Here is a 15,205-nt window from a genome sequence, read left to right on the forward strand (position 1 = left end):
TGGAGCTTTTATAAATGTGGAAGTTATACAAGGAACGCCAACCATGTCCCTCCCTACCATAAAGCTGTGATCTGAGCTCTGGTTGCAGCTGTAAGTGAGGGAGGGTCATGAGGGCCTTCTGGCTAAACCAGGCCGCTGGCCTGCTGGGACTGCTTGAGAATTTGGGTCCAGGGTCAGCCTTGCCTATGGCCTCCTAGGCCAGTGCCTGGTACAGCAAGGCCAAAGCAGGCAGCTGACATTCCTGCCTGACCCAGGGCTTCTCTGTGACAGCAAAGGTCAGAGCTGCCACTTGCTCTGCCACAGTCGCCCCATTAGCTTTCTTGCCCCCAGGAAATCCTGCCCCTAACCCAGTCCCAGGTGCTCTGACAAGGTCATGGTGACAAGGAAAGACCGTTGTTTTAATAAGTCACATGCTACTCCATCACCTCCAGTCCCCAGCCGGCAGGCAAGAGATGCCAGCCTAACCTGTCTGGGGCAGATGTTAGACCAGTGGTAACTGCTCTCCACTCAGGTATGGGTGGAAAGAGTATTGTATTGAAGGTCAGAAGAACTACATTCTGGCCTTAACTCCACTAGGAACTTACTGGGTAACCTTGGGCAAGCCACTACCTCAGTTTCTCCACCTTCTAATGGCCACTCACCAAAATCTAGACCCAGAGCAGAGGTATGTGTGATTGGCGGCTGGTTCAGTAGAGGGAGCTGTCCTCCTCCTGCACATTCTCTTCTGGGAAACTCAGGTGAGGGTCCTCAGCGGGGACCAAGAACAAACCCATATTCCCCTCCCAATCTGCCTCTCCTGATTTCCTGCCTCCAAAGGCACCAAACACGTAGGCTTAAACCTCCAGTCATCCTGGTCTGTCCTCTTCTCACTCATGTATTTAGTCTCCAAGTTCTACCAACTTTTCCATCAAATGGTCATGGTTTCCCACACCCACCTGTGCTCTAGGTTCTCAGGCCTGGATTACTTCAGCTCTCCAAGTTCCCAGCCTCCAGTCTCTCCTTCCAACAGGTCATCCTGCCAGCTTCTTTTTCCAAGAGCCCAGCTCTGACCTGGTCACTCTCCTACCCTGCACCCTAACAGGCTCCCCACTGCCCAAGCACAGGGCAGACATGAGACTGCTTCCTACCTGGCACTTGAGGCTCTCCACACTCTAGACCCAGCCTGACTTGAAGTTGCAAACTCCTATTATTATCAAGATGGAGGTCAAAGATCCCTTTCCGTGAAGCCTTCCTTCCCTGACCTCTTACCAACCCCCTACCACCCAATGGCTCAGTTGAATTAACTGGCCCTCTATACATTTCCATTACCTTCTCAGCAGCACATGAGTCTGTCTCCCCCATTCAACCAGAGCTCCACTGCATTGGGTCGTGTTGGTCTCAGTATCCCCACTGCAGTGTTGTAAGGGCTACTAAATGTTCTGGCAACACCTAGACAGGAAGTCTTGCTTCCCAACTAAACAGTGTGTGGGCCCCCGACTCCACTCTCTCCTCTGGTATCACCACAGCAAGGACCCAGAACTGAGCACACACCTGCAACTCAGCAACTTGCTGACTCACAGAACACCTTGCCCCAGAGCAGAAACCACAGGGCCAGGAACCAAGGCCCAGAGATGTGAGAAGGACAAATGAACTCTGCGTGAGAGTGGAGGCATTCTGGCCTCAAGCTCCTGTGAGGGCATCCAAGCTCACTTGAGAGAAGGATCACGCACCATCTCCTACTTCCCTCTCCTGGCCTGCAAGGCCTTGGCACTCACCCATTTTGACCCTGTGCCACCACTTCTACATCCCACCTCCCTTGCCTACTTCCTTTTCCTTTTGCTGAGGCCAAATATAAACTCCCGGGTAGGAAATGCCTGGAAGGAGCCTGGCTCCACCCTGAGATCCCGAGAAAATTGTCTCTAACAGAAAGGAAATGCGCCTGAGAGAAGTTGCCTCCTCAGGGGGAGGCCTGTTCTCTCTTTGGGAGCCAGCAGACACAGCCCCTCACCAGACCCTGTGGCCAGCCAAAGGGAGGGCTGTGAAGTGGAGCGCAAAGGAGAGGGCAGGGGTCTAGGGCCTTGGGGGCAGGGAGTGACAATGCGCATGCTCAGGCCATGGTGGAGTAAAAGGAAGGAGAACCCAAAGTGGTGGCCTAGTGGCTGTGTAAGACCTAGAAGCATAGAGGTTTTGGAGTACAGTGGAAAGAGTAACAGACTAGCAATCTGAAGATGTGGCTTTTAGTCCTGGCTCTGCTACTTCTTAGTTGTGGCTGTGCTCACTATTGATGACAATATTTATGATACTGAATTTAATTATTAATAATAGTTAATAACAGACACTAATATTTACTGAGTATTTATTTACTATGTGCCAGGCCCTGGGCTAAGGACTGTATACAGATCATATTGGGCAAGACTTAACTTCTCTATGCCTCAGTGTTCTCATCTGTAAAATAGAGCTATGATCACAGTACTGACAACATGAGGTTTTTGCAAGTATAAACTGAGATGATAAGAGCCAAAGGGTACTGAGTTATTGTCACATCTCAGGCATTTCTTTAGGTATTTTTTATATGGTTTATATTATTGAATTGTTACAACACCCCTGTGAAGTAAGTGCTCTGATAATATTTCCATTTGACTGATGAGAGAACTGAGGCCCAGAGATATCAAGTAACTTGCCCAAGGTCAGCAGCTAAGAAGTGGTGGGCCAAGATGCAAACCCAGGCAGTCTGGCTCCAGAGTCAGGGCCACCAAGTTAGAATTCTCCTCATTAAGTGGGAGAAATCATCTAGGCTGTAGACACAAAAAACATATAGCAGGGTTTTTGCGGTATGAACCCTTAGCCTGAAGTAACTTCCCATCAGTGGAGAAAGCACTTGACCATCCTACATCTCATTTGGTCCCCACAACAGCCCTGTCCAGAGCAGGCCTACTGCACAAATGGGGAAACCGACGCTACAAAAAGTCAAGTGGCTTCTATTGGACTACAGATGGGGCCGGGAGCCTATCTAAATGCCAACAGCCCCCCTGTTGATCTGTTCCCATGTCAGCCTTCTCAAGTCCTCCCCTCCAAATCCACTCCTCCTTGGCTGTGCACTTATTCAACTGATATTACCTGAGCAACGACTCAGTGCCAGGCCCTATGCTAGGCACCAAGTTCTGAAAACTGAACAAAAGCCAAACTCTCCTGGAGTACCTGACCAGAGCTGCTACCAGGCCCATCCTTCTCAGGAAAGCAGAGGCTAAGATGGACTGTCCTTTCAAGCACCCCCTGGAGGTTGTTTAGAGACAAGATAACAGAGAATGAGCTCAAGAGCAACAGAACTGGTATAGAAGGAAGCTTGCAGCACCCAAGGGTTCTGAGGTGGGAACATTGGAGGGGAGGCCTAGAGCTTCTGAACAAAAGCCTCCCCCCACCCCCATACTCAATTCCAGCACGGGCCACACCAGCTGGAGGGATCACAAAAGTTAATCCAGCCAGCCTCCTGCCTGCCCCTGACCACCCACATCTTCTAAATAATGCAACGTGGTTGTCAAGACAGCTCATTAAAATGTCTCTTCTTCCCTCATGCCACCCAGCACCCTGCTCTCCACCCCCAGTGCTGGAAGGTGCTAATCAGGCGGGCGTGCTGCTGCTGTCAGAACCACCCCCGACTCCCTCCTGCACATCCTCCCCCACTCCAATGCGACTCTGCTTTCAAGCATCAATACCTAATTCTTTGAGTTTTCTCTCCTCTCCATCTGTCCACCTGGTTGGGGGGGGGGGGGCAGGCAAAGACCTGGGGACTGTCTTCTCAGGAGTGACTGATCACTGGTGGGTGCAGTGACCAGTCGGGGGTAGAAGGGAGACCCAAGCCTCAGCTCTTGCCTCCTGGCCAGGCAGCTGGGAAAACGAGAGGGAGAGGCATGGCACAGTCACTAAGGTGTGGACAGTTGTCAGTCTGCCAGGGTCTTGATCACAGTTCCATCACTCCCTAGCTGCATGATCTTGGGTAAGCTCTTCATTTAACCTCCCCTTGCCTCAGTTTCCTCATATGTAAAATGGGGATGATGATAGCAGTACCTACCTTACAGAATTGTCATGGGAGCCAAGAAAGTTCAAATGTGTCAGGAATTTAGAAGAGTTCACTATTATTATTGGTGTTATCATCGTAACTACAGCCTGTTGTAGTGTCATAAATGCCACTAAAGGAGGCCAGAGGAAGGGAGCCCTGTAGGTGCGCATGGCCAGGGAGAGCTTTTCTGGAGGAGGTGGAATCTGAAGTAACAGAAAATTCCAGACCTAATGCCCAGGAGGTGGCAGGTTTGAGCACTGCATATCCCCAGGTCAGTGAAACACAGCAAAGTGACAAGGTGGCAGAAAGTACTACTAAACATATTGGATTTAATAGTCAACAACCCCATAAGGTGGATACGTATCTCCATTTCATAGCTGACAAAATGGAGGCTCACAGAGGTTAAGGGATTTGCCCAAAGTCACCCAGTGCTGTATATACCAGAGCCCCTGCTCTTCGCAATGACACTCTTCTGCCCTAGGCATCATGTGTGCAACTCAGGAGGTGTTTTGCTTCGGCTCCACTCTGGCTCTTTTCTCACATGCCCCTCTTTGTTTTTCCCAACTAGAGGGCCCTGCTCAGGTGGCGGCTGCTCAGGCCAGATGTTTGGGGCCAAGCACTTCCCAACCTCCCTGGCCCTGCCCAGCCTGACTCGGCCTCAGCCTAGCACAGAAAAGCTGGCTGCAAGTGCCTATCTCACACCTCAGACAGGCCAGCCTTTGGGCAGCCCAGATAAAGGACAGGAAATCCTCGGCCACCTCCCCTAGAGGTCACTCCCTTTACCATGGGAACAGAGCTGCAGCCTGGGCAGAGGTTCCTCTGTGGTGGGGAAGCTGCCGAGTCAGCCCCAGCTGCCTTGGCTGCCGGGTGTGTTTGGGGGAGACAGGGAGGACTGAGCGTCAGGAGACCTGGATTCCAAGTCCTCCCTCCCTGGAGACTGTAGCCTTCCCTGCCCAGGCCTTAGGTGGGGATCACCAAGGATCCCATTGCGGGGATCACACTGTCTACCTTATTGGGCTGCTCTGAGAACAGAATGGGATCATGGAAATGAAAGTGCCTTGGAAACTTTAAAGAAATGGGAGGACTCGTCGTTGTCATCGTCATTAACTGCTAGAGGAGGAATGGCTGAGTTGGTATTTCTCCCTGTCTGATTCACCCTTCTAGGCCCCACTGTGGGCATGTTTCATACTCATTTCCGGCTTCAATGCTCCTTAAAATATCCCCTTCCTTCCACCCCCACCAGCTCAAGAGACAAAAGCAACTAGCAGGAAAGCAGGAGACACTGGCAACCCTCTCATAGTACCCTACAGTCAACTCATCAAGGTGAGCACCTCCTCTCACCAAGTTTTCTCTCTGCTATAGGGGCACCAAGAAGAAGGCCCTCACCCTCGAAGGGCTCCCCAGTCATGGGAGCTGGCTGTACCTAAACAACAAAGAAATCAGAGAGAGCCGGATGAGATGTTTGGACCCAGGACTCTTAGCGTCCGGAATCTACCTGCTGGAGTCACCAGAAAAAGAAAATGGAGAAGTCTTCTGGAAAAGTCCAGGCTATAAATAAACAGAAGAGAGTGAGGGGCTTCCAGAGTGCCATTTCCTGCCCCCAGGGCCACAATAGTAGCATGTGCAGAGGACAGTAAGGAGGCTGGGAAGGGGACAGGTCAGGTCTCTGGAGGAGCACTTGGAGGAGCTGAGGCTACGTGGCCTGTAGAAGACCCAGGGGAACGCAGGTTCTGTCCTCAGACTCCTGAAGGTTAGAGAGGGTAGACAGGGTCTAGGTGGTCCCAGGGGGCAGAGCTGGGACCCAGGAGTAGGAGGCAGAGGGAAAGAGAATTCAGCTCAACATACGAAAAATCTTTCAGACATTCCATGAATGAAAGCAACTGTCTTGAGACATTGCTCTCCGAGATATTGAAGATGGGTAAACAGGAGCTACACAAGCGCTGGTGGAAAGGCCGAAGCTTCAGGGAAGTTGGGTCGAGTGCGCTCTGAAGGCCCTTCTTCCCTGAGCTCTGTCTGCTTCCTACCTCTGGGGTATCGTGGGAGAAAGCATAAAGGTGACTGGAGCTGGTTAGGTCCTCAGCTGGTTCCCACAGAGACCTGGGATCCCAGGAGCACCTTGGGCTGGTACTACCCAGGGGGAGCAGGTCACTCATTAACTTGTGGCTGAATGGGTTAGAGGGTGGCCACCTGGGACAGATGCAAACATGGGGAGGGGCTAAAAGCCCATGCTCAAGGAAAACCCAAGCTGTGGCAGTTCAAGGCACAGCCAGCCCAAATGGACAAGCCAGCTGAGAATGTTTAGTGACTGAGCCTGGCAGAATTTAAAGCCAGCTCACCCTTGCCTTGTGGATGTGAAAGAGGTCTTGACTGGGAATGTATACTCTCATAGCTGGAAGGGAGCCTGAGAGACCACTGAGTCCATGCCACCTGCCCTACCCATTTTAAAGATGTGGAAACTGAGGCCCAGAGAAAGCAAATGTCTTCTCTAAAGTCACTCATGGAGAGATAGCTATAGAGAGGTACAACCAGAAGCTAGGTTTCCTGACTCTATAGTAGGCCCACAGGGTTCACTAAATGTTAGTTCCTTCTCCTGCTGAAACTGCAGAAAACTGCTTGCAGTTTACAGCTTTCTAAATTGGACCTGGGGCCTAGCCTGACCCTTCCCAACTTCCACTGTTTGTCAAGACACAGGCTCTCTGAGGAACGCCTCCTCCTCCACTACAGAGGCCTCAGCCTCGCAGCAGCAGCAGCACTGTGGCTGGCAGCTCAAGTCCCAGCCTGGTGTGGAGGGACCCACAGCTGTACTGAAAACAGACACTCACACAGCCCGACCCCAGCCCCAGTAATGGCTGACCCTTTGAGTGGGCATTTCTTGCTCTTTTAGGCTTTCAAATTGAGAGCAGGGGGTCAACCGTTCCTGGAAACATCCCCACCCGCTTCTGACTCTGATGCCTTAAAACATCTCTTAACCCACTGCCCATCTGAATCACTATCAACTCAACTCCCTGCCTCTCACAATACCACCCAGGCTGAATGTGTGTCTTTCAAGCAATGTGAATAACTACTTCTGTTTGCCCAAGCGAAGAGAGAGGGGCAGAAGTTTAATTGGCCTCAGAAGTTCCCATGACTGAATGTTTGTCAATGTCCCCTTGGGAGAAAGTGAGGGTTCAGGATGGGGTCCCTTTAAGGCCTAGGGTGGACAGGGAGTTAGGTAACGGCCATCCCCCAGAGTGACTTTCCAAGGTGGTTATTATGTGGCTCAATGATTAACCAAGCAGTGGCAGGACCCCAGGCTTGTTGGAAAGGAGCCACTCCTTGCCCAAGGACAGTTCAAGAACAGGAGGCTGCAGCCAGGGAGAGCACTTGTGGGGTCTTTCTCTCCCTCTCACAGTCTGCTCTGCAGTGGTAGGAAGAGAGGCCTAGATGAGGGAAGCTCTGCCTCAGCCCCACGGGGGTGGAAGAGGGCTGGCCCGGATATGGAGGAAGTCAGCACACCCTTACTGGGGTGGGAGGGAAAAGCGAGACTGTGAGGGGTTTTATCATGAATGAGAGAGGAAGCTCCAAGCTGGGCTGTGGTGATTAGATGACAAGCTGGGAAAGACGCTCATCCTGAATACATCCTGTTTTGCTCTGAACTGGCCTCAGGGGCCAGGGGCAGGGGAGGGGCTGGGAGGAGAGCAGCCTCGCAGGAATTCTCCCAGGCCTGCTGATCTCAAGCTCCTGGGTGGCCCTGGAACTGGAGAGGCAAGTGAAAGAGTTAGAACTCCCATTTATCACTAGAGATCCAAAGCACAGAGTTTCCACGAGAAGCCTCCACAAGTCAGCCTCAGGAGCCGGAGCCCCAGAGACGAGGCCAACCAGTGTTGTAAAAGGAGGGGCCAGGGCTCCATAATCCCTCCAGTTCAGACCTTTCCTGGGCCACTCTTCCAAGGCTCAGCCCAAATGACACTGCCTCTGTCAGTCACCTTCCTCTCAGTCAAAAGGAATCGCTCCCTGGTCAGGCCTCCCAGGGCAAAATGTCCTTTTTAACAATTGGGAATAAATACTACCAGGATATTTGATGACATTAAGGGACTATTTTAGGTGTGAGAGTGGTATGATTGCCCCTTTTTATGATTCCCTATCTTTTAGAGATATATATTGAACTATTTATAGACAAATCAATAGGGTGTCTGGGATTCATTTCAAAATAACAAGAAAGAGGGTGAGGTAAACGGAGGTGTACATAGGGCAGGACTGACCATGGGCTAACAGCTGTTGAAGCTGGGTGATGAGCACATGGGGCCTTATTACACTAATCATCTCTACTTTTATGTATGTTTGAAATTCTTCATAATAATTTTTTTAAAAGCCTTCACTGAGGAAAGACTCAGTGCATCATGCATTATTTATGCCACTAACCCCCAAACTAGACAGCAGATTCCCTGAAGGTTGGGGTTATACTCTGGGTCCTCCACAAGACCTGGCAACAAGCCTGCACTCAAGGACTAATAATTTGTACAGCACTTGGTAGTTTACAAAGCACTTAGCCAGGGATCCCCTCGTTTAACCCAGTGCAGTGGGAAAAGCAGGTAGAAATCGGGAGTCTGAGAGGTCGAGCGGAGCAACAGAGCCCAGATTTAAACCTCCACGTGTCCAGCTCCCAGCCCCCTGTTCTCTGCTCCCCGCCACCCTGGACTCTTGAGGAACCTAACATCTAGTTCTCCAGTCCCCGCGCAGTTGGGGTAAACAGGGACAGCAACTGTTGACATGCGAGTTCCCAAGGTGGAAGGCTGGGCAAGAGGAGACTCAACACGCAAACATAGCACTTCAGACTGTGACAAGGGCCCAGATTGTGGCCTCCAGTCCACTGATTCAAGTTTACCAGGACCAATCCCCAAAACAAACACACACACAAATCAAGACCCCGAGTCATAAATGAGTAGGCCTTAATAAAAACACTTGACACCAACTGTGTGCCCAGCCCTGTGCTCAACTACTCTGCGTAGGGCTGTGGGGTGGGGGAGTTCACACTTCCCATCCTAGAGCCCTGGCATCTTTGAGATTCCGTATCTCTATTTTATCTGATAACAGCCTCCCCAAAGGCCCAGGGGTCATGACACTTGATCCTACCCAAACAGGGAGCCCAAGAAAAAGTTCTCTCTATTCTATTCAAGCCAGAGACAACTCCTTCCAGCCAGAGACCCCTTGCCCCACCTTCTTCAAGAAAGTGGGAGCACAGCCTGCCTTTGTTAAGCCTACCATCTGTTGAACCTGAACTCTCCATGGCTGGAGCAGGGAGCTCCGGCAGCTGTGACAGGCATCCCGATTAGATACTCCCTCCTCTCCTCCCTTTGGGATTTTCTTGCTTTTGTGTCACTGCTACTATCTCCATACCTGGCTCCCTCTCCAATATGTAGGCCTCTGAATGGAATTTTAAAACTTCAAGAAGACGGAGAGGATCAAAGTTCGGGCTTCTTTGTGCCACTTTCTTTGCCTCTCTGCTCAAACCCAGGAGGTGTTGTGCTTTAACAAGGAAGGCCCTTCCAGCCTCCCTGCACAGCTCATGCCCCTGCCCCAGCACTCACACAGGGTACACAGCCCATCTGCACACCTTCGGCCTCGCTTCTTGCTCTAAATACCTCCAGGTATCATCTCCCAATAGCCTCACATCTCCAGATTGGAGAGGGAGGGACGCTGCAGATGCACAGAGAGGTTTAGCCTACTTCTCCAAGAGTTGCTTAAGGGGTGAAGAGAAGGCAAGCAAACAGAGGAGACCGGACTCTGCCCACGTGGTGTTTTCTAGCCCTAACTACAGAGGTTCAGGGAGCAGAAATTCCAAATCCCAAATCCAGAACATTGGTGGACAAAGGCCAAATCCTGGAAATGAGGACCAGCCCAGAATGTCCAGCCATATGGTAGCTGTAGCCTTAGGGTAAAGAATTTCCCACCCCCAACACCATCCTTCCCACCACAGGCTTCCTGCCCGATCCATCAACCACTCAGAAACCACCTGCAGCCACCACTTTCTCTACGCCCTCGGGCTGCCTGACCTCCCATCCCCAGAAGTGTCTCTCCTTCATTCCAGGAGGATGAAAGTGAGGGGAAAATTCAGAGAGCAGTAAGACAGACAAACAGCGGGTGGGGACAGCAACCCCTAGAGTGGGAGTGGGAACAGGTCCCACAGTAGGAGTCAGGGTTTGAAAATAGCCCTGGGTGTGATTCATCACCCTCTCCTCCCAAGGCGGCAGACTTGGGTGCTCCAAGTGGAGTGGGACGGAGACAAGCCAGGGCCCTCCAGCCCAACCTCTGGGGTGCCAAACCTCTGGGACCTCTGGCTCTGCGTTGGCTCCACTCCTCTCTACCTTCAGTCTGGCTTCTGTCCTGCTCACCCTCTCCACCACTAGTTTTCCAGCTAGCCTAGCTGCAAAATCACCACAAACCTCCCTATCTGCATAGCTCCTGTTGCCCCAAGCATCTCAGAGACAACCCTTTACTTGCAGTTAAGAGCCTGGACCCATGCACCAAGTCATCAAATGTCAGGGCAGAAGAGAGTGGCCCTTTAGATTACTGAAATCCAGCCCACTATTGAGGCACAGTTGAAAACAGTGTGGCCCACAGAAGTAGTATGACTCACTTAAGGTCACATGAATTAGTAACTAAACCCCGGTTTCCTGAGTCATAATTCAGTGCTCAACTTAAAAATTTTTTAATAGTATTTTATAAATGCTCTGGTGTTTATTTTTTTGAAGATTGGCACCTGAGCTAACATATGTTGCCAACCTTTTTTTTCTTCTTCTTCTTCTTCTCCCGAAAGCGAGGCCCCCCGCCCCCCGCCCCGCCCCCTGTACCTAACTGTGTCTTCTAGTTGTAGATCCTTCTGGCTCTGCTACGTGGGACGCCTCCTCAGCATGGCCTGATGAGCATGGCCATGTCCGCGCCTGGGATCAGAAACGGCAAACCGGCAGGCCGCCGAAGTGGAGCGCGCGAACTTAACCGCTCGGCCACGGGGCCGGCCCCTCAGTGCTCGATTTTAGAGAGTCCTGGGAGAAGAGAAATGCAGAGAACCCCTGACTGCTGAATTTGGAAATCCCGAAAACTTCCACTAAAAGGCCTTTCCTCAGAGGGTTCTCTATTCCAAATCCACTTTGGACTTAATAAGGAAACCGAGCCCTGAAAGATGCGACTTATTCAAAGGTTTTCTCTTGATGCCCGCGGCTACAATACCAGGAAAGTCCGGGGCGTTTCTCAGAAGGGAAGGCAGTGACCGAGGGGAAAGCCCATACCGCCCGACCAGGAGCTTCCTGGAAATGCCCTCAAAAGCAGAGTGAGGAGGAGAGAGTAAGAGAAGTGCAGAGTCTGAAACCCCACCACCCACGTCCAGCTCCAGCCCTCCTCCGAAGCCTGAGAGCAACCGCTCCAGACTCCAGCCAGGCCCAGAGATAACGGGCGGACAGCCGCCTTTCATCACCCCACTTGCAGGGCTTCCCTGGGAGAAGCGCGGCCGGCGGGCTCAGAGCTCCTACAATTTCGGCAACTCCGACCCCAAATCCCAGGAGCAAAGGTGCCTCTGCTCGCTTCCTCTGCTGCTCCTGTGTACTCTGCCCAGTCGAACCGCTCAGAGCGGGGGCCTGGCTGGAGCGCTCCAGAGAGGCAAGGCGGGCGGGGGAGCCCAGGAGGCCCCTTCGGGCCGGATCTCCCCCCGCTGTCGCCCCAACTCCTACCTGGAGGCCGCATCCACCGCTTTGGGTTCGAGACCCCAACACACAGCTGCCAGCGGGTGGGAGGCGAGCACAAGGCAGGGCTGCCCCGTCCGGAGCACGCGCAGAGCCCGGGGTCAGGCGTGGGTAACGGTGCCAGCCAGAGAAGCAGCTGCCACAGCTGCTTAGCTGTTGTCAACCCGAGGCTACTCTTGTCGCAGGTGGGGAGGGAGTCAAGGCGAGTTGGGCGGTAGGGACGCCCCGCCCACCTACAACCCTCGACCAATGAGAGTACAGTCCGGCCCACCGGACTCCTCTGAAAGTCGCCTAAATTGTGGTGGGCGGGGCTCTGCCTTCCAGCTCATCCAATCCGAGCGCCGCTGCCTCTTCCTCAGGTCACACCGCTTGGGGTGGGGGCCGGGGGGGAGAAGGCGCAAGCCGAGACCCAGTGAGTGAGGGTGATGGAGTGAGTTGGTCAGGCACACAGACTGATAGTCACTGAGCTCTGAATGTGTCTGGCACCGTGTGGGGAATTTAAATACACATGCCATGTGCAAGAAAAGTTTCGGTGGCTTACTGAGGATAATTTATGGGGAGTTTAGAAGATACAACTCAGGTGAGATCCTTTGGGCGAGCGGGGCAACTAGGAGAGAACTGGGACCTTAGATATTTGAGCAGGAAGTTGCCATTCCTACCTTGCTCGGGCTCCAGCAATCTGCAACCTCCCCCACTACGCCCAGCTCTCTGCCCCAAGTTCAAACTCTACCTCTACAGAGAAATGCAAGGAAAACTCGGGGCAGGCATCTGCATTAACCATGGCAGGAGAGGGTTCCCAAGAATTGTGACAGCAAGTACCACCAGAAAGCCCGTTTAAATTCAGTATGAAACAGAATGTTAAGATTTGACTTCTCTCTTGCCTTTCCTCACAAGGGCCCAACACAAGTTCACAACCTTGATTTCATTGTTGAATTGGGGACTCCTATTAGCCAGGGCTGGGAGTACCCAAGACCACATGCCATCTAACCACCATCCTCCACATTTGCAAATACAGAAACTGAGAAGAGACAACTCAGTCAAGTTAACTTAGCAAATCCATGGCAAGGACAATACCTGCACACCGGTTATTTTCTCTGTACCCAAAAGATGGGAGAAATGAAGCTGAGGTTCCTAGAAAGCAGAGACTGCATCCATCTAACTTGTTTGCTAGAGTACCCAACGCAGATGAGAGCAAAAATTAATGTTTCTTAGGACAGCAACTTTCTTAAGGTCTCCCAAGGCAACAGCAGAGCCAGACCTAGCCCCAGGTGCCCCCCTCCTGCCTGGCCTTCAGTCTACTAGGCCAAATTGGAATTCTCCCACCTTCCTTCCTTGCCGGCCCTGATGAGAATCAGAGGAGAAATGACGGGGCAAGGCTACTTCCAGCGTGTACCGCCTCCTTTCCTCTCAATGACAAGTTTGCAGCTGACACTTTGTTCAAGATCAGCCATGTCCCTTGGATGTGGATGAGGCCTGTACATCAGCTCACTCCTGAAAACAAAATTCTACCCAGACTCAGGAACCCTTATGATGGGTGGGTAGGGAGATGACCTCCTTCCTGAGGCTGGGCTATTCTATTTGTAAGCATCCCTAAGGCTCTGAGTTGGAGCCAAACTTATCTTGCTTCTGGAAAATGCTAGAAGGATATAGAAGTGTGGGTCTGGCAATGATCCTATAGTTTCCCTAAGAGTAGGAAACCATGTCAGAGCTCATTCCATCCACCCCATGACACCAAGCACAGTGCTTACAGTAGTTTCTCAGTAATGTTTGCTAATGGGCGAATGAATGTTGAAAGGTATTCAAGGGACGACCATGAAGAAACTACAATCATATGAATAATGAGCAAACCCAACTTACCTTTTAGTAGATACATTTAACTGAATCAGATATGATGGGTTCTGGGACACCCATTTCTTTAAAAAAAAAAGGCAATCAAACAAGAAAACTACAAAAGGGAAAACTACAGAAAGAACGAAAACTACAAAAAGACACATTGCTATAATAAGCAATATAAGCTTATAAGCAATATAAGCAATATAAGCAATATAAGCTATATAAGCAGAACAAGAACTTCGCAGTGCCTGGCATGGAGTAGGGACTCAATAAAAACATCTATTTAATGACAGAGTGAACACAACAGCCAGGGAAAGCTACGGTCCTAATATTTATCATGTTATCATTTAACATTTTGAAATGGCCCAAGTGACATCTAGGCTATTTCTTTGAGTCTTTTTTGATCTCCTTCTCTTATCCCACGAGCTTCAGAAAGGCAAGAAAAGCTCAGCCTCTTCAGAAAGACAAAAGTAGCTTATCCGCTTCCATCCCACTGCCAGCCCTTGCTCCCTGAGCCACCCCCACCCTCTACCCCTGCACACTACCCCCAACCTAAGCCAGAGTCTTGCACAGAACACATATTCAGCAATGGTGCCTGGAACGGATGGGAAATTGGTACCTTTTCATAGACTTCTTTCTGGGCTGCATCTTGAGTGGCTCTGGAGATAACTGGAGGCTTTAGGTCCCTGGTGTCCCTTTGTCCATGAGCCCCCACTATTGCCTGTGTGTCCTATAGTGCTGCCACTGCTAGCCTGGATGCAAGCTCAGCCATCAGGCAGGGAAACATAGAGTGCACGAGGGCAGACTGAGGGCGGGTGAAAAAGCCTCAGGGTGCGGACGTGCGTGCATGCATTTCTACACCTGGGGCATGAGGCCACCCTCATTCTACCACTACCACAGCCCAGCTGTGTCATACAAATGACAGTACAAAGGATTCTGGAGCCAGATAGCCTGGGTACAAAGCCCAACTTTGCCACTTGCTAGCTGTGTGACCTTAGGCAAATTATTTTCCAACTTTCTGTGCCTTGATTTCCTCATCTGTTAAGTGTGATGACAATCACAGGCCTGACCTTATATGGCTGTTGAGCTGATCCATTGGGCTAAATCATCACACTTAGAATGGTGGCTCTAAGTTTTAGATGTGGTGGCAGATAGGGTTAAGCACAGGCACTAAGCAATTGTGGAATGAGCCGTGGATCAGGAAGTAGGAGAGTTGGGTGCTAGTCCCCATTCTACCACTTTCTGGCTGTGTCACCCAGGGCAAGTCATTGTGCCACTCCAACCACCAGTTTCTTCACTTGTAAAATGAGGGTAGAGCACAATCCCTAGCAGGCAAAGTTGAGACAACAGATGTGAGAGTGTACTGTAAAGGGTGGTGACAGGTGGCAGGATGGCACTCAAGGTGCTGCGGAGCTAAGTTTTTTTCTAGGGCCAATCAGCCCTTTTCTCCTAGGTGGTGGCACAGAGAAACTCCATATGCCATCACCCTGAGCCTCACTCTGAGACACTTGGGTCCCAATAAGCGCCTATCTGAGGACAATTCTTACACCCTTTCCTGCCTAGGAATGGGGGTTCCTCAGGCTGTTGTAGGCAGACCCATAACCCCACCCTGGAATGGTGA

General features: G+C 51.3%; 1 protein-coding gene across 4 annotated transcripts in view; it reads right to left on the reverse strand.

The window, feature by feature from the left end:
• Positions 1-15,205, reverse strand: part of STARD8 (StAR related lipid transfer domain containing 8) — a 73,352-nt gene that overhangs the window by 21,153 nt on the left and 36,994 nt on the right. Inside the window, exon 1 of one of the 4 annotated variants that reach the window (XM_046673573.1) lies at positions 11,740-11,918. The exons of 2 other annotated variants lie outside the window; for them this stretch is intronic. In XM_046673573.1, the coding sequence (XP_046529529.1) occupies positions 11,740-11,752 (13 nt within the window). In that variant the 5' untranslated portion in view covers positions 11,753-11,918. Of the gene's footprint in view, positions 1-10,871; positions 10,891-11,739; positions 11,919-15,205 lie in introns of those variants that run through there. One more of the 4 variants, XM_046673578.1, reaches the window with a different exon arrangement.

This window comes from Equus quagga, chromosome 10 (assembly GCF_021613505.1).
Source record: "Equus quagga isolate Etosha38 chromosome 10, UCLA_HA_Equagga_1.0, whole genome shotgun sequence".
NCBI classification, from domain to species: domain Eukaryota; kingdom Metazoa; phylum Chordata; class Mammalia; order Perissodactyla; family Equidae; genus Equus; species Equus quagga.